The following is a 24771-nucleotide window of genomic DNA, read 5'->3' on the forward strand; positions in this document are numbered from 1 at the left end:
AGATGGAGTGTGAGACTGAGGGGAGAGGCCAGTACCCCAGACCCTGCATGTCCACTCTGTAGATGAGGGATAGACTGGGGCTTGACCTCTATCACGGCTCTGCTGGCTCCGCTCTGTCTGTCTGGGGAATAGGAGCTCTTTCTGTCTTACTCATTTGCTCTGTCTCTCTCTCTATCTCGCTGTCCCTCTTTCTCTCTCTCTCTCAATTCAAGGGGCTTTATTGGCATGGGAAACTTATGTTTACATTGCCAAAGTAAGTGAAATATATAATAAACAGAAGTGAAAATAAAAATTGTATAATGAACAGTAAACATTACACTCACAAAGTTCCAAAAGAATAAAGACATTACAAATGTCATATTATGTATATATATATATATATATATATATATATATATATACACAGTGTTGTAACAATGTGCAAATGGTTAAAGTACAAAAAGGAAAATAAATCAACATAAATATGGGTTGTATTTACAATGGTGTTTGTTCTTCACTGGTTGCCCTTTTCTTGAGGCAACAATCTTCCTGCTGTGACCCATTGGGCTCTCGAGTGGCACAGAGGTCTAAGGCACTGCATCTCAGTGCTAGAGGCGTCACTACAGTCCCTGGTTTGATTCCAGGCTGTATCACAACCGAATGATTAGGAGTCCCATAGTGCGGTGCACAATTGGCCCAGCGTCATCCGGGTTTGGCCGGGGTGGGCCGTCATTGTATATAATACTTTGTTCTTAAACTGACTTACCTAGTTTAAATAAAGGTTAAATATAAAATAAATACCAAATAGATATGGGTTTATCAACATTTGATTTGTTTTCATATTCTTTGTGGATCTGTGTAATCTGAGGGAAATATGTGTCTCTAATGTGATCATACATTTGGCAGAAGGTTAGGAAGTGCAGCTGTTTCCAGCTCATTTTGTGGGAATTTTGTGGGATTTTTGTGGGAATTTTGTGGCCTGAAAGGGTCCTTCATCTGTCCCGAAAAGGGAACCCTTTTTGTTCCAAGGAGAACATTTTCTTTTTTGACGTAGAACTTTTTTTGGGTTCCATGTAGAACCCTCTGTGGAAAGGGTTCTTACATGGAACCCTAAAGGGTTCTACCTGGAATCGTAAAGGATTCTTCAAAGGGTTCTCCTGTGGGGACAATCAAGGAATTCTTTTAGGTTCTAGATAGAGACGTGTTCACCGCCATTAGTACTGTAGTCCATGACCTTTACAGGTTCAATGTGCTACTGACTACATGGGTAGACTAGAGCCTACCAGACATGAGGCGAGAATGAATCAGTGCTACTGACTACATGGGTAGACTAGAGCCTACCAGACATGAGGCAGAATGAATCAATGAAGACTAGAGCCTACCAGACAGGCGAGAATGAATCAGTGCTACTGACTACATGGGTAGACTAGAGCCTACCAGACATGAGGCGAGAATGAATCAGTGCTACTGACTACATGGGTAGACTAGAGCCTACCAGACATGAGGCGAGAATGAATCAGTGCTACTGACTACATGGGTAGACTAGAGCCTACCAGACATGAGGCGAGAATGAATCAGTGCTACTGACTACATGGGTAGACTAGAGCCTACCAGACATGAGGCGAGAATGAATCAGTGCTACTGACTACATGGGTAGACTAGAGCCTACCAGACATGAGGCGAGAATGAATCAGTGCTACTGACTACATGGGTAGACTAGAGCCTACCAGACATGAGGCGAGAATGAATCAGTGCTACTGACTACATGGGTAGACTAGAGCCTACCAGACATGAGGCGAGAATGAATCAGTGCTACTGACTACATGGGTAGACTAGAGCCTACCAGACATGAGGCGAGAATGAATCAGTGCTACTGACTACATGGGTAGACTAGAGCCTACCAGACATGAGGCGAGAATGAATCAGTGCTACTGACTACATGGGTAGACTAGAGCCTACCAGACATGAGGCGAGAATGAATCAGTGCTACTGACTACATGGGTAGACTAGAGCCTACCAGACATGAGGCGAGAATGAATCCATGGCATTTGGAGCTGTGTAATGTCTTTTAGATTCATATCTGTGTCCCAAATGGCACACCCTTTTCTCTTCATAGTGCACTACTTGCAGTGCCGAATAAAGGGAGTAGGGGGCCATTTGGGATGCCGGCTCAGTGTGAATAATTTACATGAGGAGTTGCCTTGTCTGACATTTCAATACAGTAGCTAGTTGTCGGGTTTTGATTAGGGTAGATTGTGGTTTCTGTTTCTGTCAGTGTAGTTTTCTTATCTTGCAGTTTTAGCAGAAATCCTGCTTTTTCAAACAATCCATTAATTATTCCAGAGGCAGAATTCTCTGTTGATCATTAGTTATGTAGCACTGTTGTGTTCTTCTCTTGTGTTCTTCTGTTGTGTTCTTCTCTTGTGTTCTTCTCTTGTGTTCTTCTGTTGTGTTCTTCTGTTGTTGTTCTTCTGTTGTGTTCTTCTGTTGTGTTCTTCTGTTGTGTTCTTCTGTCGTGTTCTTCTGTCGTGTTCTTCTGTCGCGTTCTTCTGTTGTGTTCTTCTCTTGTGTTCTTCTGTTGTGTTCTTCTGTTGTGTTCTTCTGTTGTGTTCTTCTGTTGTGTTCTTCTGTTGTGTTCTTCTGTTGTGTTCTTCTGTTGTGTTCTTCTGTTGTGTTCTTCTGTTGTGTTCTTCTGTTGTGTTCTTCTCTTGTGTTCTTCTGTTGTGTTCTTCTGTTGTGTTCTTCTGTTGTGTTCTTCTTTGTGTTCTTCTCTTGTGTTCTTCTGTTGTGTTCCTCTGTTGTGTTCTTCTTTTGTGTTCTTCTGTTGTGTTCTTCTGTTGTGTTCTTCTCACATTTTTCATAAAATTTTGTGTTCTAGAGTGTTTGTGTTCTTCTGTTGAACAGCATTTCGGTTTTGTTTTGTGTTCTTGTTATTTTTTCCAGAGTTTTACAACTTTTAGGAAATAATTAATGATCACCCAGTCAATAGAGTGTTTAGAGTGGTTGTCCTGGCATCCCAGTTGAACAGCATTCTGAACCGGTGGCATTCTTGTTTGTGTTGTTGTTGTTATTTTTGAACTGCCCAGTGAGTTTTACAACTGTCCTTAGTAGAAATTAGTACCCAAAGTTCTTGTCACTGGCATCCCAGTAGATGAATGTAGCAGAGCTCAAGGTTCTTCTCTGTCCTGGCATCCCAGTGGATGAATGTAGCAGAGATACCCAGTCAAGGTTCTTCTCTGTCCTGGCATCCCAGTAGATGAATGTAGCAGCGATACCCAGTCAAGGTTCTTCTCTGTCCTGGCATCCCAGTAGATGAATGTAGCAGAGATACCCAGTCAAGGTTCTTCTCTGTCCTGGCATCCCAGTAGATGAATGTAGCAGAGATACTGTCCAGTCAAGGTTCAAGGTTCTCTGTCCTGGCATCCCAGTAGATGAATGTAGCAGAGATACCCAGTCAAAGATCTTCTCTGTCCTGGCATCCCAGTAGATGAATGTAGCAGCGATACCCAGTCAAGGTTCTTCTCTGTCCTGGCATCCCAGTAGATGAATGTAGCAGAGATACCCAGTCAAGGTTCTTCTCTGTCCTGGCATCCCAGTAGATGAATGTAGCAGAGATACCCAGTCAAGGTTCTTCTCTGTCCTGGCATCCCAATGGATGAATGTAGCAGAGATACCCAGTCAAGGTTCTTCTCTGTCCTGGCATCCCAGTAGATGAATGTAGCAGAGATACCCAGTCAAGGTTCTTCTCTGTCCTGGCATCCCAGTAGATGAATGTAGCAGAGATACCCAGTCAAGGTTCTTCTCTGTCCTGGCATCCCAGTAGATGAATGTAGCAGAGATACCCAGTCAAGGTTCTTCTCTGTCCTGGCATCCCAATGGATAAATGTAGCAGAGATACCCAGTCAAGGTTCTTCTCTGTCCTGGCATCCCAGTAGATGAATGTAGCAGAGATACCCAGTCAAGGTTCTTCTCTGTCCTGGCATCCCAGTAGATGAATGTAGCAGAGATACCCAGTCAAGGTTCTTCTCTGTCCTGGCATCCCAGTAGATGAATGTAGCAGAGATACCCAGTCAAGGTTCTTCTCTGTCCTGGCATCCCAGTAGATGAATGTAGCAGAGATACCCAGTCAATAATCTTCTCTGTCCTGGCATTCCAATGGATGAATGTAGCAGAGATACCCAGTCAAAGCTCTTCTCTGTCCTGGCATCCCAATGGATGAATGTAGCAGAGATACCCAATCAAAGATCTTCTCTGTCCTGGCATCCCAATCCTGGAACAGGTTAGATGCTCATCAATTTAAGGAACACAGTGATGATAAAGTGTGTAATGTTGTTTTTTTTGGAGTGTCCGATCTGGTTAATGAGAGCTGGTAGGGACTTCTATGGTTGATCAGATGAACCACATACTGGGAGAGACCAACAGGACTAAGCCAGCCAGCCAGCAACCCGGACAACCACATACTGGGAGAGACCAACAGCACTAAGCCAGCCAGCCAGCAGCCCAGACAACCACATACTGGGTGACTCCCAAAGCACTAAGCCAGCCAGCAGCCCAGACAACCACATACTGGGTGACTCCCAAAGCACTAAGCCAGCCAGCCAGCAGCCCAGACAACTACATACTGGGTGACTCCCAAAGCACTAAGCCAGCCAGCAGCCCAGACAACTACATACTGGGTGACTCCCAAAGCACTAAGCCAGCCAGCAGCCCAGACAACTACATACTGGGTGACTCCCAAAGCACTAAGCCAGCCAGCAGCCCAGACAACTACATACTGGGTGACTCCCAAAGCACTAAGCCAGCCAGCAGCCCAGACAACCACATACTGGGTGATTCAGAACTAAGCCAGGAAAAACTTACTGGGTGATTCACAACATTTAGCCAGCCAGCAGCCCAGAGTATGGCTGTGACAGTGATTAGGTCCAGAGACATGTTGGACAAAACTAGGTCCAGAGTATGCCTGTGGCAGCCAGCAGCCCAGAGACATGTTGACTCCCAAAACTAGGTCCAGCCAGCCACATGTTGGACAAAAACTAGGTCCAGAGACATGCCAGCCAAAACTAGGTCCAGAGTATGACTGTGGCAGTGAGTAGGTCCAGAGACATGTTGGACAAAAACTAGGTCCAGAGTATGACTGTGGCAGTGAGTAGGTCCAGAGACATGTTGGACAAAACTAGGTCCAGAGTATGACTGTGACAGTGAGTTGGTCCAGAGACATGTTGGACAAAACTAGGTCCAGAGACATGTTGGACAAAACTAGGTCCAGAGACATGCCCAGACAAAACTAGGTCCAGAGTATGACTGTGGCAGTGAGCAGGCCCAGAGACATGTTGGACAAAACTAGGTCCAGAGACATGTTGGACAAAACTAGGTCCAGAGTATGACTGTGGCAGTGAGTAGGTCCAGAGACATGTTGGACAAAACCCGCTGAGTCGATGATGGCCCAGAAAGCCATTTTGGAGTGGGTCTGTGGACTTTTCCAAGTGAATATTAAAGTCACCAAATATGTGAATATTATCTGCCATGACTACAATGTCTGATAGGAATTCAGGAACTCAGAGAGGAATGCTGTATATGGCCCAGGAGGCCTGTAAACAGTAGCTATAAAAAGTGATTGAGTAGGCACATAGATTTCATGACCAGAAGCTCAAAAGACCAAAACGTAGTTTTTGATTTTGTAAATTGAAATGTGCTAGCAGTAAATGTTAGCAACACCTCCGCCTTTGCCGGGATGCACGGGGATATGGTCACTAGTGTAACCAGGAGGTGAGGCCTCATTTAACACAGTAAATTTGTCAGGCTTAAACCATGTTTCAGTCAGGCCAATCACATCAAGATCATGATCAGTGATTAGTTCATTGACTATGACTGCTTGCAGCACAGCTGATCCTTGCCATAAGGTGATCGTTCTCCTGTATATTATGAGTACAGCGACTTCAATTAGAAGGCATCATGCTAATGTTACTACTTCCTGGTGGAGGTCCTAAGCGAGCCAGCACGTCCAGATAAAGCGTCTGGGGAAAAAAAGTTGAATGCCAAAAAAAGCCAAGAGAAAACTAAAAATATAAACGGTAATTAAAGAGTAAAGCCACGTAAAGGTGGCAGGTAGCAAATTAAGGTTAGCAACAAACACTAAGCCAGCAGCACGTCAGACAAATCTGTTACTGGGGACCAAGGCCATCTAAGCCAGCCAGCACCAAGGCCCACTACCAGGGCAGCAAGGCCCCTAGCCAGGGCACCAAGGCCCTCATACTGGGGCACCAAGGCCCTCTGCCAGAGACTTGATTCTGTCGACATTCTAGAGGCTTGATTCTGCCAGCCAGCATTCTAGAGACTTGATTCTGTCGACGACATCATGCTTGACAACCCATCTAGTTTGCCCAGCACTTTTGAGAATGGAGTTTTCCTTCTAATTGCATTTTGGAACATTTGCATTGATAGCCTACTGCTGTGTACGCATTGAAGAAATAGTCTAATAATTATCACCATTTAACCACTACAGGATCAGTGTCCCTAAACCAGCGAGCAGGTTGTTGCACGTGCGCTAATGTGACTAGAATGACGCACTAAGCAACAGCCATCTTTCCAGGACATAGACATGTCTTATATGGGCAGAAAGCTTCAATTCTTGTTAATCTAACTGCACTGTCCAATTAACAGTAGCTATTACAGTGAACAAATACCATGCTGTTGTTTAAGGAGAGTAAGAACAACAACAAAACAATTTTATCATGGCAACTGGTTTGATACATTCACCTCTGAAGGTAAATAATGTAGTTACATTCAGTAATCTGGCTATAATTTGTCATCCTGGTGCGTCCCAGATATAGCATAGTTTTATTTGATAAAATCAATTTTTATATTCAAATGAAGGAACTGGGTTCTAGAAAAGAGAGGGAATATACCTCAGCCTGGGTTTATCAGGTGGTAGAGACAGCAGCCACCTCACTACACCAGCCTGGGTTTATCAGGTGGTAGAGACAGCAGCCACCTCACTACACCAGCCTGGGTTTATCAGGAGGTAGAGACAGCAGCCAGCCCAGACACCAGCCTGGGTTTATCAGGTGGTAGAGACAGCAGCCACCCACTACACCAGCCTGGGTTTATCAGGTGGTAGAGACAGCAGCCACCTCACTACACCAGCCTGGGTTTATCAGGTGGTAGAGACAGCAGCCACCTCACTACACCAGCCTGGGTTTATCAGGTGGTAGAGACAGCAGCCACCTCACTACACCAGCCTGGGTTTATCAGGGGGTAGAGACAGCAGCCACCTCACTACACCAGCCTGGGTTTATCAGGTGGTAGAGACAGCAGCCACCTCACTACACCAGCCTGGGTTTATCAGGTGGTAGAGACAGCAGCCACCTCACTACACCAGCCTGGGTTTATCAGGTGGTAGGTCCAGAGCAGCCACCTCACTACACCAGCCTGGGTTTATCAGCTGGTAGAGACAGCAGCCACCTCACTACACCAGCCTGGGTTTATCAGGTGGTAGAGACAGCAGCCACCTCACTACACCAGCCTGGGTTTATCAGGTGGTAGAGACAGCAGCCACCTCACTACACCAGCCTGGGTTTATCAGGGGTAGAGACAGCAGCCACCTCACTACACCAGCCTGGGTTTATCAGGTGTAGAGACAGCAGCCACCTCACTACACCAGCCTGGGTTTATCAGGTGGTAGAGAGAGCAGCCACCTCCACTACACCAACCTGGGTTTATCAGGTGGTAGAGACAGCAGCCACCTCACCACACCAGCCTGGGTTTATCAGGTGGTAGAGTCAGGCAGCCACATCAGATCACACCAGCCTGGGTTTATCAGGTGGTAGAGACAGCAGCCACCTCACCACACCAGCCTGGGTTTATCAGGTGGTAGACAGCAGCCACCTCACTACACCAGCCTGGGTTTATCAGGTGGTAGAGACAGCAGCCACCTCACTACACCAGCCTGGGTTTATCAGGTGGTAGAGAGCAGCCACCTGGGGAACCAGCCTGGGTTTATCAGGTGGTAGACAGCAAACCTCACTACACCAGCCTGGGTTTATCAGGTGGTAGAGACAGCAGCCACCTCACTACACCAGCCTGGGTTTATCAGGTGGCAGACAGCAGCCACTCACTACACCAGCCTGGGTTTATCAGGTTAGACAGCAGCCACCTCACACACCAGCCTGAGTTTATCAGGTGGTAGAGACCAAGCAGCCACCTCACTACACCAGCCTGGGTTTATCAGGCCCTCTAGAGACAGCAGCCACCTCACTAGGGCACCAGCCTGGGTTTATCAGGTGGTAGAGACAGCAGCCATTCCTCACTTCACCAGCCTGGGTTTATCAGGTGGTAGAGACAGCAGCCACCTCACTACACCAGCCTGGGTTTATCAGGGTAGAGACAGCAGCCACCTCACTACACCAGCCTGGGTTTATCAGGTGGTAGAGACAGCAGCCACCTCACTACACCAGCCTGGGTTTATCAGGTGGTAGAAGAGCAGCCACCTCACTTTACACCAGCCTGGGTCTTATCAGGTGGTAGAGACAGCAGCCACCTCACTAACCAGCCTGGGTTTATCAGGTGGTAGAGACAGCAGCCACCTCACTACACCAGCCTGGGTTTATCAGGTGGTAGAGACAGCACAACACCAGCCTGGGTTTATCAGGGGTAGAGACAGCAGCCACCTGGTTTACACCAGCCTGGGTTTATCAGGTGGTAGAGACAGCAGCCACATCACTACACCAGCCTGGGTTTTATCAGGTTCAAATGAAGAGAGCAGCCACCTCACTACACCAGCCTGGGTTTATCAGGTGGTAGAGACAGCAGCCACCTCACCACACCAGCCTGGGTTTATCAGGTGGTAGAGAGAGCAGCCACCTCACTACACCAGCCTGGGTTTATCAGGTGGTAGAGACAGCAGCCACCTCACCACACCAGCCTGGGTTTATCAGGTGGTAGACAGCAGCCACCTCACTACACCAGCCTGGGTTTATCAGGTGGTAGAGACAGCAGCCACCTCACTACACCAGCCTGGGTTTATCAGGTGGTAGAGAGAGCAGCCACCTCACTACACCAGCCTGGGTTTATCAGGTGGTAGACAGCAGCCACCTCACTACACCAGCCTGGGTTTATCAGGTGGTAGAGACAGCAGCCACCTCACTACACCAGCCTGGGTTTATCAGGTGGTAGACAGCAGCCACCTCACTACACCAGCCTGGGTTTATCAGGTGGTAGACAGCAGCCACCTCACTACACCAGCCTGGGTTTATCAGGTGGTAGAGACAGCAGCCACCTCACTACACCAGCCTGGGTTTATCAGGTGGTAGAGACAGCAGCCACCTCACTACACCAGCCTGGGTTTATCAGGTGGTAGAGACAGCAGCCACCTCACTACACCAGCCTGGGTTTATCAGGTGGTAGAGACAGCAGCCACCTCACTACACCAGCCTGGGTTTATCAGGTGGTAGAGACAGCAGCCACCTCACTACACCAGCCTGGGTTTATCAGGTGGTAGAGACAGCAGCCACCTCACTACACCAGCCTGGGTTTATCAGGTGGTAGAGACAGCAGCCACCTCACTACACCAGCCTGGGTTTATCAGGTGGTAGAGAGAGCATGGACATGGAAAATACCATAGAAACACACACGTTTACACACAGACACACACACGCACACACACACCCACACCCACACGCCCACGCACGCACACACACACACACACGCCCACGCACGCACACACACACACACACACACACACACACACACACACACACACACACACACACGCACACGCGCGCACTCACACACACACAGACACAGACCCACACGCCCACGCACGCACACACACACACACACACACACACACACGCACACGCGCGCACACACACAGACACAGACACACGCCCACGCACACACACACACACAGACACACACACACACACACACACACACACACACACACGCACACGCGCGCACACACACACACACAGACACAGACCCACACGCCCACGCACGCACACACACACACACACACACACACGTGGAGCCTCAAACAGACCCTACTGCAGTAGAAAAAGAGCAGTGTGTGGCCCTCTGTCTCTGTCATTGACGACATGTTGAAGTGGAGCTGCCACTGTGTTGTTGTATAGCAGATCTGTCTCCTCTTCCTTCCCCTACTCCACAACCTGACGTGCTGGCTGATTGAAAACAATCAGTTGTGTGGAATTGGCACAGAGGGCGGTGTGTGTTTTATGCTTTTCTCACTTTGTTTGCAGAATAATGAGCAGTTGTTGCAGAGTAAGTGGTTTCCAAGTGGTTGTTATTTTTTTTTATTGTTTTCAAAGAAGCATTCATAAACAACAAGTTGTCTTCTCTCAGTGCTGTGTCGAAGGATATTCACATCTCCACTCTGAACATCAAACAGTCTTTATACGAAAGTTTGCAAGTTCAATTAAAATTGTCCTGTTGGGATACGAACACCCGGCTCTGAAACAGGTAATGTCGTTTCAAACACCCGGTTTCTGAAACAGGTAATGTCGTTTCAAACACCCGGTTTCTGAAACAGGTAATGTTGTTTCAAACACCCGGCTCTGAAACAGGTTTTGTCATTTCAAACACCCGGCTCTGAAACAGGTAATGTCGTTTCAAACACCCAGCTCTGAAACAGGTAATGTCGTTTCAAACACCCGGCTCTGAAACAGGTAATGTCGTTTCAAACACCCAGCTCTGAAACAGGTAATGTCGTTTCAAACACCCAGCTCTGAAACAGGTAATGTCGTTTCAAACACCCGGCTCTGAAACAGGTAATGTCGTTTCAAACACCCGGCTCTGAAACAGGTTATGTCGTTTTGGTGTCAGAGTCTAGCAGCCCAGAGACTGTTGTAAAGTGATGGTTCAAGCAGCCCAGAGACTGTTGTACTGTGACGGTTCTAGCAGCCCAGAGACTGTTGTACTGTGACGGTTCTAGCAGCCCAGAGACTGTTGTACAGTAATGGTTCTAGCAGCCCAGAGACTGTTGTACTGTGATGGTTCAAGCAGCCCAGAGACTGTTGTACTGTGACGGTTCTAGCAGCCCAGAGACTGTTGTACTGTGATGGTTCAAGCAGCCCAGAGACTGTTGTACTGTGATGGTTCTAGCAGCACAGAGACTGTTGTAGAGTGACTGTTCTAGCAACACAGAGACTGTTGTACTGTGACGGTTCTAGCAGCCCAGAGACTGTTGTACTGTGACGGTTCTAGCAGCCCAGAGACTGTTGTACAGTAATGGTTCTAGCAGCCCAGAGACTGTTGTAGAGTGACTGTTCTAGCAGCCCAGAGACTGTTGTACAGTGACTATTCTAGCAGCCCAGAGACTGTTGTAGAGTGACTGTTCTAGCAGCCCAGAGACTGTTGTAGAGTGACTGTTCTAGCAGCCCAGAGACTGTTGTACAGTAATGGTTCTAGCAGCCCAGAGACTGTTGTAGAGTGATGGTTCAAGCAGCCCAGAGACTGTTGTACATTAATGGTTCTAGCAGCCCAGAGACTGTTGTAGATTGACGGTTCTAGCAGCCCAGAGACTGTTGTAGATTGACGGCTCTAGCAGTCCAGAGACTTTTGTAGAGTGATGGTTCTAGCAGCCCAGAGACTGTTATAGAGTGATGGTTCTAGCAGCCCAGAGACTGTTGTACAGTGATGGTTCTAGCAGCCCAGAGACTGTTGTAGAGTGATGGTTCTAGCAGCCCAGAGACTGTTGTACAGTGACTGTTCTAGCAGCCCAGAGACTGTTGTAGAGTGACGGTTCTAGCAGCCCAGAGACTGTTGTAGAGTGACTGTTCTAGCAGCCCAGAGACTGTTGTACAGTGACGGTTCTAGCAGCCCAGAGACTGTTGTACAGTGACGGTTCTAGCAGCCAAGAGACTGTTCTAGCAGCCCAGAGACTGTTGTACAGTGACGGTTCTAGCAGCCCAGAGACTGTTCTAGCAGCCCAGAGACTGTTTACAGTGACTGTTCTAGCAGCCCAGAGACTGTTGTACAGTAATGGTTCTAGCAGCCCAGAGACTGTTTACAGTGACGGTTCTAGCAGCCCAGAGACTGTTCTAGCAGCCCAGAGACTGTTGTACTGTGACAGTTCTAAATGGGTCAATACAGACTACACATTGATGAGGAGAGTGGGCCGTTTGGGCTTAGACAAGCACCTTTTCCTCTTAAAGCTAGAGGGAGTGGGGGTGATGTGTCTGGCCTGACTCCATTCTATGAGTCTGTTATGCAGGCGTCGAGAGTTTTCAACATGCCCCGTAAGGCCGGTACGCCACCAGGGATGTGGCTTTTTGAAGAGCCTCTTTTTTTATAACACTGCTATCCAGTCCCCTGCTGTGGGTTCAGCCAGCCTACGTTCATGCCTGTTAGGTGTGGGGTGTACCAAGCTAGGTCATCTGATGCGGAGCAGGAGCAGATCATTGGGAGAAACAGCAGACAAAGGACAGTGAGACACAGGCTTTATCTTGGACACATGAAATGTAGGATGGATATGGAGGGTGCGGGGCAACAGAAGATGAACAGCAGAGGGGCTAAGGATTTTAGAGGATTTTAGAGCGAAAGGGCAAATGCAATGGGGGGAAAGTTTACGCTATTCCACTCAAAGGGTCCCGAGTGGACAGCCATGGCAGGTTAGTCTTGAGGAATGTGCCCATTCCAGGACCGAGGAACATGCAGAGTCCGGGACAAACATCCAGTTAGCCAGACCCCCCTTGGCTTCCGGCTGGGAAGACTGCGCCTTACGAACCAGGCTCTTTATACTCCAGACGACTGCAGCCGCTAGGCAGGAGGTAGGTCTCGGGGTCAGACGGAGTAGCAGCGGGCAATACAACTGTGAGAGTCCGTCAAGCTTCATGTTCTTGGACCCTGGGCTGTAGGAGAGAGTGAAAATGAAACGAGTGAATAACAGGGCCCAACGAGCCTGCCTAGAGTTGAGGCACTTGGCGGTGCGGAGGTATTCCAGATTCCAGAATCCACACTAAGAATGGGTGTTTCGCCCCCTCCAACCAGTGCCTCCACTCCTCCAACGCCATCTTGACGGCGAGGAGTTCTCGATTGTCCACATCATAGTTCCTCTCAGCAGGGATAAGACGATGGGAGAGGAAGGTGCAGGGGTGCAGTTTTTGGTCCTGGGCAGAACTCTGGGACAGGACGGCCCCCACTCTGACATCCGAAGCGTCGACCTCCACCACAAACTGACGGGACAGGTCTGGATGGATTAAGATAGGGGCTGTAGTGAATCGACTTTTGAGGTCCGAGAATGCCTGGTTAGCTGCTGGAGACCATGTGAAGGGAACTTTGGGAGAGGTGAGTGCTGAGAAGCCTGGATTCTGTAAACCTGGATGAATCTGCGGTAGAAATGAGCAGAACCCAGGAAACGTTGCAGCTGCACTCTGGTCGTGGGTTGAGGCCAATCCACCACCGCTCTCACTTTGTCTGGATCCATCTGTATATGTGCTGCATCGATGACATCCCCTAGGAAGGAGATGGTAGAGAGATGGAATTCACACTCATCAAATCAAAATCAAATTGTATTGGTCACATACACATGGTTAATGCGAGTGTAGTGAAATGATGTTAAAACCTGTTAACGGTACAGGTTCCCCAGGGGGTACCACACCCCCCCGTTCAGCTGAAACGGTGGCGCACAGAATGCAAAAATATTCCTAGAACTATTTAACCTCCACACATTCACAAGTCCAATACCTCAACTGAAAGATAAACGCCTTGTTCATCTACCCAGCATGTCAGATTTTTTAAATGTTTTACGGCGAAAACACAGCACATATTTATATTAGACCACCACCGAAACAAAGACAAGAGGCAGCCATTTTGTCCCAGAAAATATAAAATTATAAAAGCAGGATTAAAAAATAAATCATTCACTAACCTTTTGAAAATCTTCATCAGATGACAGTCATATGACATGTTACACAGTACGTTTATGTTTTGTTCAATAATATGCATTTTATATCCATAAATCACGGTTTATATTGACGCCATGTTCATAAAATTATCAAAAATGTCCGGAGAAATTATGGAAAGCTACGCCAGATAACAGAAATACTCATCATAAACTTTGACTAAAGATACATGTTTTACATATAGTTAGAAAGATACACTGGTTCTGAATGCAACCGCTGTGTCAGATTTGTTTTTCACGTTACAGAATTAGTTGACTATGCAATAACCTGAGAGGGCGCTCAGACGTAAGCAATATTTCTCCGCTATGTTGGAGTCAACAGAAATACAAAATTACAACATAAATATTCCCTTACCTTTGATGTTCTTCGATCAGAATGTAGTGGAAGGAGTCATACTTACCCAATACATCATTTTGTTTCAGTTCGTGCGTCCTTATAGTAGCATCTGCTACCACTTTCAGCTGAAATGCATCCAAAATGACTTCTGGTCCCGAACAGTTGCGCATCAAAACTTCAAAATTACATATTATATGTCGACCAAACTGGTCAAACTAAGTGCAGAATCAAGCTTTAGGATGTTCTAAACGTACAAAACAATTCTCAATTCAACCGGACAATCATACTTCTTCTCAGGCAAGCTGGAACAGAGGAAGGTCTGTGTTCAATTCGCGCCCTAACGCACATGTATTTTCTCGCAACATCCACTCTTTCGCCTCCCAAAGGGTCAAAGCTCGCGGGATTTGCACAATTAAACACTCTACTGAATGAGGACATCTAGTGGAAGACATAGAAAGTGTCTCCAGATCCATAGCTGGTTGGGAAGGGTGGGGGCGATGACGTCAAAGTTGCCCCAACTTTCAGTATTCCAAAAATAGTTTGGGAGATTGCCTGCCCTGTGAGTTCTGCTATACTTACAGACATAATTCAAACGGTTTTAGAAGCTTTAGAGTGTTTTTCTATCCAGTAATTATTATTATATGCATATATTAGCAATTTTGGACAGATTTTTTTTCAATTTACTATGGGCACGCAATTCATCCAAAGGGGGTAGGATTATGCCTAGCCTTAACAGGTTTTAATGCGAGTGTAGTGAAATGCTTGTGCTTCTAGTTCTGGCCATGCAGTAACATCTAATAAGTAATCTAACAATTTCACAACAACTACCTTGTAGCCTAGTGGTTAGAGCGTTGGACTAGTAACCGGAAGGCTCAAACCCCCAAGTTGACAAGGTACAAATCTGTCGTTCTGCCCCTGAACAGGCAGTTAACCCACTGTTCCTAGGCCATCATTGAAAATAAGAATTTGTTCTTAACTGACTTGTTTTGTTCTTAACTGACTTGTCTAGATAAATAAAGGTCAAATAAAATAAAAGTGTAATTGAATGAATAAGAATATGTACATATAAATATATGGATGAGCGATAGCCGAACGGCATAGGCAAGATGCAATAGATGGAAAAGAGTACAATATATACATATGAGATGAATAATGTAGGGTGTCGGGTATATAAAGTGGCATTATTTAAAGTGACTAGTGATACATTTATTACATCCAATTGTAAATTATTACATCCAATTTTTAATTATTAAAGTGACTAAAGATTTGAGTCAGTATGTTGGCAGCAGCCACTCAATTTTAGTGATGGCTGTTTATCAGTCTGATGGCCTTGAGGTAGAAGCTGTTTTTCAGTCTCTCGGTCCCAGCTTTGATGTACCTGTACTGACCTCGCGTTCTGGATGATAGCGGGGTGAACAGGCAGTGGCTCGGGTGGTTGTTGTCATTGATTATCTTTTTGGCCTTCCTGTGACATCGGGTGATGTAGGTGTCCTGGAGGGCAGGTAGTTTGCCCCCGGTGATGCGTTGTGCAGACCTCACCACTACCCTCTGGAGAGCCTTACGGTTGTGGGCGGAGCAGTTGCCGTACCAGGCAGTGATACAGCCCGACAGGATGCTCTCGATGGTGCATCTGTGAAAATGTGTGAGTGTTTTTAGTGACAAGCCAAATTTCTTCAGCCTACTGAGGTTGAAGAGGCGCTGTTGCGCCTTCTTCACCACGCTGTCTGTGTGGGTGGACCATTTAAGTTCGTCCGTGATGTGTACGCTGAGGAACTTTCCACCTTCTCCACTACTGTCCCGTTGATGTAGATAGGTGGGTGCTCCCTCTGCTGTTTCCTGAAGTCCACAATCATCTCCTTTGTTTTGTTGATGTTGAGTGTGAGGTTATTTTTCTGACTCGACACTGAGGGCCCTCACCTCCTCCCTGTAGGTCGTCTCATCGTTGTTGGTAATCAAGCCTACCACTGTAGTGTCGTCTGCAAACTTGATGATTGAGTTGGAGGCGTGCATGGCCACGCAGTCATGGGTGAACAGGGAGTACAGGAGAGGGCTGAGCACGCACCCTTGTGGGGCCCCAGTGTTGAGGGGGTGGAGATGTTGTTTCCTATTCTCACCACCTGAAGTGTCCCGTCAGAAAGTCCAGGACCCAGTTGCACAGGGCGGGGTCGAAACCCAGATTCTCTAGCTTAATGATGAGTTTGGAGGGTACTATGGTGTTAAATGCTGAGCTGTAGTCGATGAACAGCATTCTTACATAGGAATTCCTCTTGTCCAGATGGGTTAGGGCGGTGTGCAGTGTGATTGCTATTGCGTCGTCTGTGGACCTATTGGGGCGGTAAGCAAATTGGAGTGGGTCTAGGGTGTCAGGTAGGGTGCAGATGATATGATCCTTGACTAGTCTCTCAAAGCTCTTCATGATGACGGAAGTTAGTGCTAAGGGGCGGTAGTCGTTTAGCTCAGTTACCTTAGCTTTCTTGGGAACAGGAACAATGGTGGCCCTCTTGAAGCATGTGGGAACAGCAGACTGGGATAGGGATTGATTGAATATGTCCGTAAACACCCCAGCATGCTGGTCTGGGCATGCTCTGAGGATGCGGCTAGGGATGCCATCTGGGCCGGCAGCCTTGCGAGGGTTAACAGGTTTAAATGTTTTACTCTTGTTGGCTGCAGTGAAGCAGAGCCTGCAGGTTCTGGTAGCGGGCCATGTCGGTGGCACTGTATTGTTCTCAAAGTGTCACGTTCTGACCATCGTTCGTATGTGTTTTCCTTGTTTTAGTGTTGGTCAGGACGTGAGCTGGGTGGGCATTCTATGTTGTGTGTCTGGTTTGTCTATTTCTATGTTTGGCCTGATATGGTTCTCAATCAGAGGCAGGTGTTAGTCATTGTCTCTGATTGGGAACCATATTTAGGTAGCCTGTTTTGTGTTGGGTTTTGTGGGTGATTGTTCCTGTCTCTGTGGTTGCACCAGATAGGGCTGTTTAGATTTTCGCACGTTTATTGTTTTTGTTAGTTTATTCATGTATAGTGTCTTTATAGATTAAACATGAACAACCACCACGCTGCATTTTGGTCCGCCTCTGTTTCACCAGAAGAAAACCGTTACACAAAGTGAGAAAATAAGTTGTTTAGTTTGTCTGGGATCAAGACATCGGGGTCTGCAACAGGGCTGGTTTTCTTTTTGTAGTCCGTGATTGACTGTAGACCCTGCCACATACCTCTCGTGTCTGAGCTGTTGAATTACGACTCTACTTTGTCTCTATACCTACGCTTAGCTTGTTTGATTGCCTTATTGATCCCTTATCCATCCCGCGGGATCATTTTCGTCAACCACCGCAGAATTGTAGAGCGCCAAATTCTAATTAAGTTCCTACAAATATTTAATTTTCATGAAATCACATGTGCAATATAGCAAAACAGAGCTTAGCTTGTTGTTAATCCACCTGGCGTGTCAGATTTCAAAACAGCTTTACAGCAAAAAGCTATCCAAGCGTTTACATCTCTCTCAGCAGACAAAACATTACAAACAGCTAGCAGCAAAGTAGATTGGTCACGAAAGTCAGAAAAGCAATAAAATGAATCGCTTACCTTTGATGGTCTTCGGATGTTTGCACTCACGAGACTCCCAGTTACACAATAAATGTTCCTTTTGTTCGATAAAGATTATTTTTATATCCAAAAAGCTCCATATGTTTGGTGCGTTTTGTCTGCCTCAGTCTGGAGGACTTTGAGGAGGAAGTACGGAAAGTGTTCAATTCTCCGTTGTCCGGGAGAGAGGCTGCTCGTAAACTGCTCCAGCTACGTCAAGACTGGCAGACTACACAGTGGATTTTCGCACGTTGGCGGCTGAGTGCTTGAACTAATTTCTGAGAGAATCCGAAGTCACCCGAGTGCTCATGGGAATCGCAGAGGATGGTCTTCTCTAGAGCCCAAGCTACTGTGAAGGGCTCGATTGTCTCCGGATGAGCGTTTACGCAGACTGAACACCAGGAGCTGTCTATATTGCGAGACTACCTTATATTTCCACCTGTCCATTAAAAAGTCCATGCTCATCATAAGGTACGAGTACTCTTGTGAGCCGTACGGGGATTTTCCAATCCCCCATTACTCGCACCCTTCTCCATGTCACCCTGTTGTGAGGCGACCAGGCCAAATCACTCCAGGTACTCATTGACTCTGGGGCTGATGAGAGCTTTATTGATGCTAACTTGGTGTCAGAACTGGGTATCTCCACTCAAACCCCCTCTCTATTCCCATGGATGTCAGAGTGTTGGATGGGCGCTCTATCGGCAGAGTCACCCGATTCCGATCGACCTACGAGGAAATCACAGTGTGTTTATGCAGTTCCTGCTCATAGAATCTCCCCATGTACTTGTGGTTTTGGGATATTTATGGCTCAAGAAGCACAATCCCCTGACTGACTGGTTCTATCGTGGGTTGGAGCCCGCCATGCTCATCATCTTAAGTCGGCCCAGCCTGCCCTGGGACATCATCCTGCTGGCTTGAGAGAAGTGTTAGATCGCTCCGCCATTACCCCTGAGTACCTGGACCTCTGAGAAAACATTCAACAAGGCCCGTGCTAGGTCTCTTCCTCCTCATGGACCCTATGCTCCATTGACCTTCTCCAGGGCACCCCCTCGGGAGCCGGCTTTACTCCCTGTCAGGTCCAGAGACCAAGGCTATGGAGGAGTACATTGAGAACTCTCTCGTTCAGGGAGTATTTGTCCATTGGCCTCGTCCGCCAGCGCAGGGTATTTCTGTGGAGAAGAAGGTCAAAACTCTGCGCCCAACTACAGGGGCATTAATGAAATGTTAAAATATTACCCTCTATCACTCATCTCCGCGGGTTTCGAAACTCTTCAATGACCATCTTCTCTAAGTTGGACATCCGGAATGCCTACCATCTGGTTCGGATACGGGAGGGAGACAATTGGAAAACAGCCTTTAACATGGCTAGCGGGCACTATGAGTACTTAGTTATGCTATTCGTACTGACCAAAGCTCACACGGTGTTCCAGGCCCTGATCAACTATGTGCTCCGGGAAATGCTGAATCGGTTCCTGTTTGTCGACCTCGACGACATCCTTGTCGTTTCCCGTTCAGCTCAAGAACACGTCCGACAAGTCCTTCAGCATCTCCTGGAGAACTTTTTCGTTAAGTATTGATAATGCAAAGGATTTTCCCAAGGTTGATGTTGAGACACGTTGGTTATTGGGGTCAAATTTGTCTCCACTTTTGTGGATTGGGGTGATCAGTTCTTGGTTCCAAATAGTGGGGAAGATGCCAGAGCTAAGGATGATGTTAAAGAGTTGAAATATGGCCAATTGGAATTTGTTTTAGGGCCAAAAAAGATTGGAGAAGGGTTTTATACATCTCCATTTTGGATAGATAACTTCCATGTTGTTGTCTGTTTAGAGTTTTCCAATTTTCCCAGAAGTGGTTAGAGTCTATGGATTCTTCAATTACATTGAGCTGATTTCTGACGTGCTGTTCCTACTTTTTCTTTAGTGTATTTCTGTATCGTTTTAGTGATTCACCGTAGTGAAGGTTCAGCTTGTCCGTAGTGTATTTCTGTATCGTTTTAGTTTTAGTGATTCACCGTATTGAAGGTTCAGCTTGTCCGTAGTGTATTTCTGTATCGTTTTAGTGATTCACCGTAGTGAAGGTTCAGCTTGTCCGTAGTGTATTTCTGTATCGTTTTAGTGATTCACCGTAGTGAAGGTTCAGCTTGTCCGTAGTGTATTTCTGTATCGTTTTAGTGATTCACCGTAGTGAAGGCGTAGACTCAGGTTTTCTGGGTCCCTATGTCTTTAGTTGGATAGGTCTCTCAATTTCTTTCTTAGGTTTTTGACTTCTTCATCAAACCGTTTGTCTTTGTTGTTCATTTTCTTCAGTTTTCTGTTTGACATGTATTTATTTATTAGGGAAGCTGATAGGTCAAATATGCTGTTTAGGTTTTCTACTACCAAGTTTAAACCTTCACTATTACAGTGAAACGTTTTGTACAGGAAGTTGTCTAAAAGGGATTGAATTTGTTGTTGACTAATTATGTTTTGGTTGGTGTCCACACTACTTTCCTTCCATCTATAGCATTTCTTAATGTTACTCAGTTCCTTTGGCTTTGATGCCTCATGATTGAGTATTGCTCTATTCAAGTAGACTGTGATTTTGCTGTTATCTGATAGGAGTGTCACTGGGCTGACTGTGAAGGCTCTAACAGACTCTGGGTTGAGGTCAGTGATAAAGTAGTCTTCAGTACTGCTGCCAAGGGATGAGCTGTAGGTGTACCTACCATAGGAGTCCCCTCGAAGCCTACCATTGACTATGTACAGACCCAGCGTGTGACAGAGCTGCAGGAGTTGTGACCCGCTTTTGTTGGTTATGTTGTCGTAGTTGTGCCTAGGGGGGCATATGGGGGAAGGGATGCTTTATTTGCTTTACTTGACCAAATAGGGCCATCTTCTGTATACCACCCTTACCTTGTCACAACACAACTGATTGGCTCAAATGCATTAAGAAGGAAGAAAATTCCACACATGTACTTTTAACAAGGCACCCCTGTTAATTGAAATGCATTCCAGGTGACTACCTCATAGTATATACCTAATACTATGTATCTAATATGATGTACCTAATACTATGTATCTAATATGATATAACTAGTATTATTAATATTACATATATAATAGTATATACCTAATATGATGTACCTAATACTATGTACTTAATATGATATACCTAATATTTTTAATATGACATACCTAATATAATAAACCTAATAGTATATACCTAATATCATAAACCTAATGTGACATAGTTAATATTATATACCTAATAGTATGTACCTAATAGTATGTACCTAATAGTATGTACCTAATAGTATGTACCTAATAGTATGTACCTAATAGTATGTACCTAATAGTATGTACCTAATAGTATGTACCTAATAGTATGTACCTAATAGTATGTACCTAATAGTATATACCTAATGGTATGTACCTAATAGTATGTACCTAATAGTATGTACCTAATAGTATGTACCTAATAGTATGTACCTAATAGTATGTACCTAATGGTATGTACCTAATAGTATGTACCTAATAGTATGTACCTAATAGTATATACCTAATAGTATGTACCTAATAGTATATACCTAATGGTATGTACCTAATGGTATGTACCTAATAGTATGTACCTTATATTATGTACCTAATAGTATGTACCTAATGGTATGTACCTAATAGTATGTACCTAATAGTATGTACCTAATAGTATGTACCTAATAGTATATACCTAATAGTATGTACCTAATAGTATATACCTAATGGTATGTACCTAATGGTATGTACCTAATAGTATGTACCTAATAGTATGTACCTAATAGTATATACCTAATAGTATGTACCTGGTCTATGTCTCTCTGACTCTGACTCTGATCTCTGTCTCTCTGACTCTGGTCTGTGTGTGTGTGTGTGGTATCTCTCTCTCTCTGACCCTGTGCCTGTCCCTGTGTTCAGTAGATGGAGGTTGGAGTGATTGGTCTAATTGGTCTGAGTGCGGAGTGGACTGTTCCATGTGGCGCAGTAGAGAGTGTACCCAGCCCTCGCCTGGCACCGGGGGCAAAGACTGCCAGGGCATCGACCTCCAGTCACTCAACTGTACCAGCCAACAGTGTCTACAGAGTGAGTATTAAACATATTTCCTGAATATAGACACACACACGCACGCACGCACGCACGCACGCACGCACGCACGCACGCACGCACACACACACACACACACACACACACACACACACACACACACACACACACACACACACACACACACACACACACACACACACACACACACACACACACAATCTCTAACTTCCACTGTTTTTCCACTCTTCACCTTACATCAATGTACACATGTACTTGAATGTTGCAAGTAGATGTCTCCTTCTCCCTCTCTCTCTCTCTGTGTGTGTGTGTGTGTGTGTGTGTGTGTGTGTGTGTGTGCGTGCGTGCGTGCGTGCGTGCGTGCGTGATGTTACATTGTAGAACAGCCATGTCTGATGTTTGATGCTCCCTTGAGTCGTTAAGTACATTTAACTCCTCTAGTGTTTAGTTATGACTAGGGCCTGTTACAGTGAGCGTGTTACCACCACACCGGCAGTCATGAGTCATGATGGCAGTCAAATTCCATGTGATCGTTTAGTTCTTCAAATGAAGCACATTAAGTCGCTTTACAATGGAGAGCTGTGTATGTGTGTAGAGCCTAACTGGCATTACCATAAGCAGCGTGGGAGTTTCAAGTTTGAGGAAGTTAATTTTCACCATTAAAATGCACCTTTATCATACAATTATTACATGTATAATCGCATTTGCTGTCACTTTTGAGAATGGTGTTTTTTTCCACGATAATTGATTGTAGCCTACTGCAGTGTGCACATCGTTGCACTTGTGTCTGTGAATAAATAGCCTAATAGTTTATCAACATTTTAAGCTAAACGTTCTGATCTGTTTCCTCAGCCACAACATCGGCAAGACACATTTAATGTTCTGTCATTCTTGACTAGGGCAGATAGGGATCTGGTCAGAAACAGTGATCTATATAGAGAACTAGGGCAGATAGGGATCTGGTCAGAAACAGTGATCTATATAGGGAACAGTTTTTTTTATTCTAGTAGTTGTATTAATTTTACGGATCTATTGCATACCACAACTGTCCCAGACTATGTTTGGAATATTTATTTATCGCACAGAACAGAATAGGCCGACTTTTGTACTATGGGGCATAGTAGATTGACATAGGCTAGTGCTTTTGCTGTTCGTTAGGTCTACTCATCTTCTTGGCTGACGAAAAGTAAATGTGAACAGTTCTTCCAACATCTTCAATATGTGTAGTTGCACGTCGACGTGTCTGTCTTCATGTGTAGCCTGTGAGAAGGACCTGCTCATGTGAAGGGCATTGGCTAATAAGAATTGAGATATGAGAGAGAGATATGTGATGAGAGGTGCTTCACTAAGCCGGGAAGAAGAGAATTAATATTATATTCAGTCCAAGGTCACAATGACCACTGGCTGCAAAAGGCCTGTTTTTTTTTAGGCCACACAAAAAGGATGCTGCCCGCGAGGCATTATCAAGTACTTGTCAAATTGTGAATGAGAGACTGATGAAGTGTGTGCAGCCTGTGCAAAAAAAAACTAAACAAAGCAGAGCTCATGCCTTTCATGAGACTTTTTTTCAAATCATCATTAGTCTCATCATGCAGCCTTATAATGTATTCAAAATCAAAACATATAGTCCAACATTTGTAGAACAACTAAAGTCACATAAATAACTCTAAATTAAGCTTATAATAGTTCCTACATTTGAAGTCTACATACACTTAGGTTGGAGTCATTAAAACTCGTTTTCAACCACTCCATATATTTCTTGTTAACAAACTGTAGTTTTGTCAAGTCGGTTAGAATATCTACTTTGTGCATGACACAAATAATTTTGCCAACAATTGTTTGCAGACAGATTATTTGACTTATATTTCACTTTGTCACAATTCCAGAGGGTCAGAAGTTCACATACACTAAGATGACTGTGCCTTTAAACAGCTTGAAAATTCCAGAAAATGATGTCATGGCTTTAGAAGCTTCTGATAGCCTATTTGACACTATTTGAGTCAATTGGAGGTGTACCTGTGGATGTATTTCAAGGACTACCTTCAAACTCAGTCTTTGTTTGACATCATTGGAAAATCAAAAGAAATCAGCCAAGACGTCAGAAAGAAATTGCAGATGTCCACAAGTCTGGTTCATCCTTGGGAGCAATTTCCAAATGCCTTTTCTTAATATCATGTTTCTTTAGACCTGTCTAAAATAAATAATGGATTTATTGTGAAGTTGTCGGCTACATTGCATGGATTTATTAGACTTTTTACAAAGGTCTGCATCAGTGGCTTGTAGTCAAGGGCTGCACACAGTCAGCCATGGGCTGAAAGGCAGATTGACTTGAAAAGGGATAAAACCACAGTGTTTAACACAGATCAAAGCAGGGACTGTTACAGAACCACAGTGTTTACTGCAGATCAAAGCAGGGACTGTTACAGAACCACAGTGTTTACTGCAGATCAAAGCAGGGACTGTTACAGAACCACAGTGTTTACTGCAGATCAAAGCAGGGACTGTTACAGAACCACAGTGTTTACTGCAGATCAAAGCAGGGACTGTTACAGAACCACAGTGTTTAACACAGATCAAGCAGGGACTGTTACAGAACCTCAGTGTTTAACGCAGATCAAACAGTGACTGTTACAGAACCCCAGTGTTTAACACAGATCAAACAGTGACTGTTATAGAACCCCAGTGTTTAACACAGATCAAACAGGGACTGTTACAGAACCCCAGTGTTTAACGCAGATCAAACAGTGACTGTTATAGAACCCCAGTGTTTAACACAGATCAAACAGGGACTGTTACAGAACCCCAGTGTTTAACACAGATCAAACAGTGACTGTTATAGAACCCCAGTGTTTAACACAGATCAAACAGGGACTGTT

At 45.4% G+C, this 24771-nt stretch overlaps 1 protein-coding gene across 1 annotated transcript in view; it reads left to right on the plus strand.

The window, feature by feature from the left end:
• Nucleotides 1-24771, plus strand: part of LOC135571845 (netrin receptor UNC5A-like) — a 414728-nt gene that overhangs the window by 233616 nt on the left and 156341 nt on the right. Inside the window, 1 exon segment of the mRNA XM_065019018.1 lies at nt 21749-21913. Coding sequence (XP_064875090.1) covers nt 21749-21913 — 165 coding nt within the window.

This window comes from Oncorhynchus nerka, linkage group LG5, assembly GCF_034236695.1.
Source record: "Oncorhynchus nerka isolate Pitt River linkage group LG5, Oner_Uvic_2.0, whole genome shotgun sequence".
Classification (NCBI taxonomy): Eukaryota; Metazoa; Chordata; class Actinopteri; order Salmoniformes; family Salmonidae; genus Oncorhynchus; species Oncorhynchus nerka.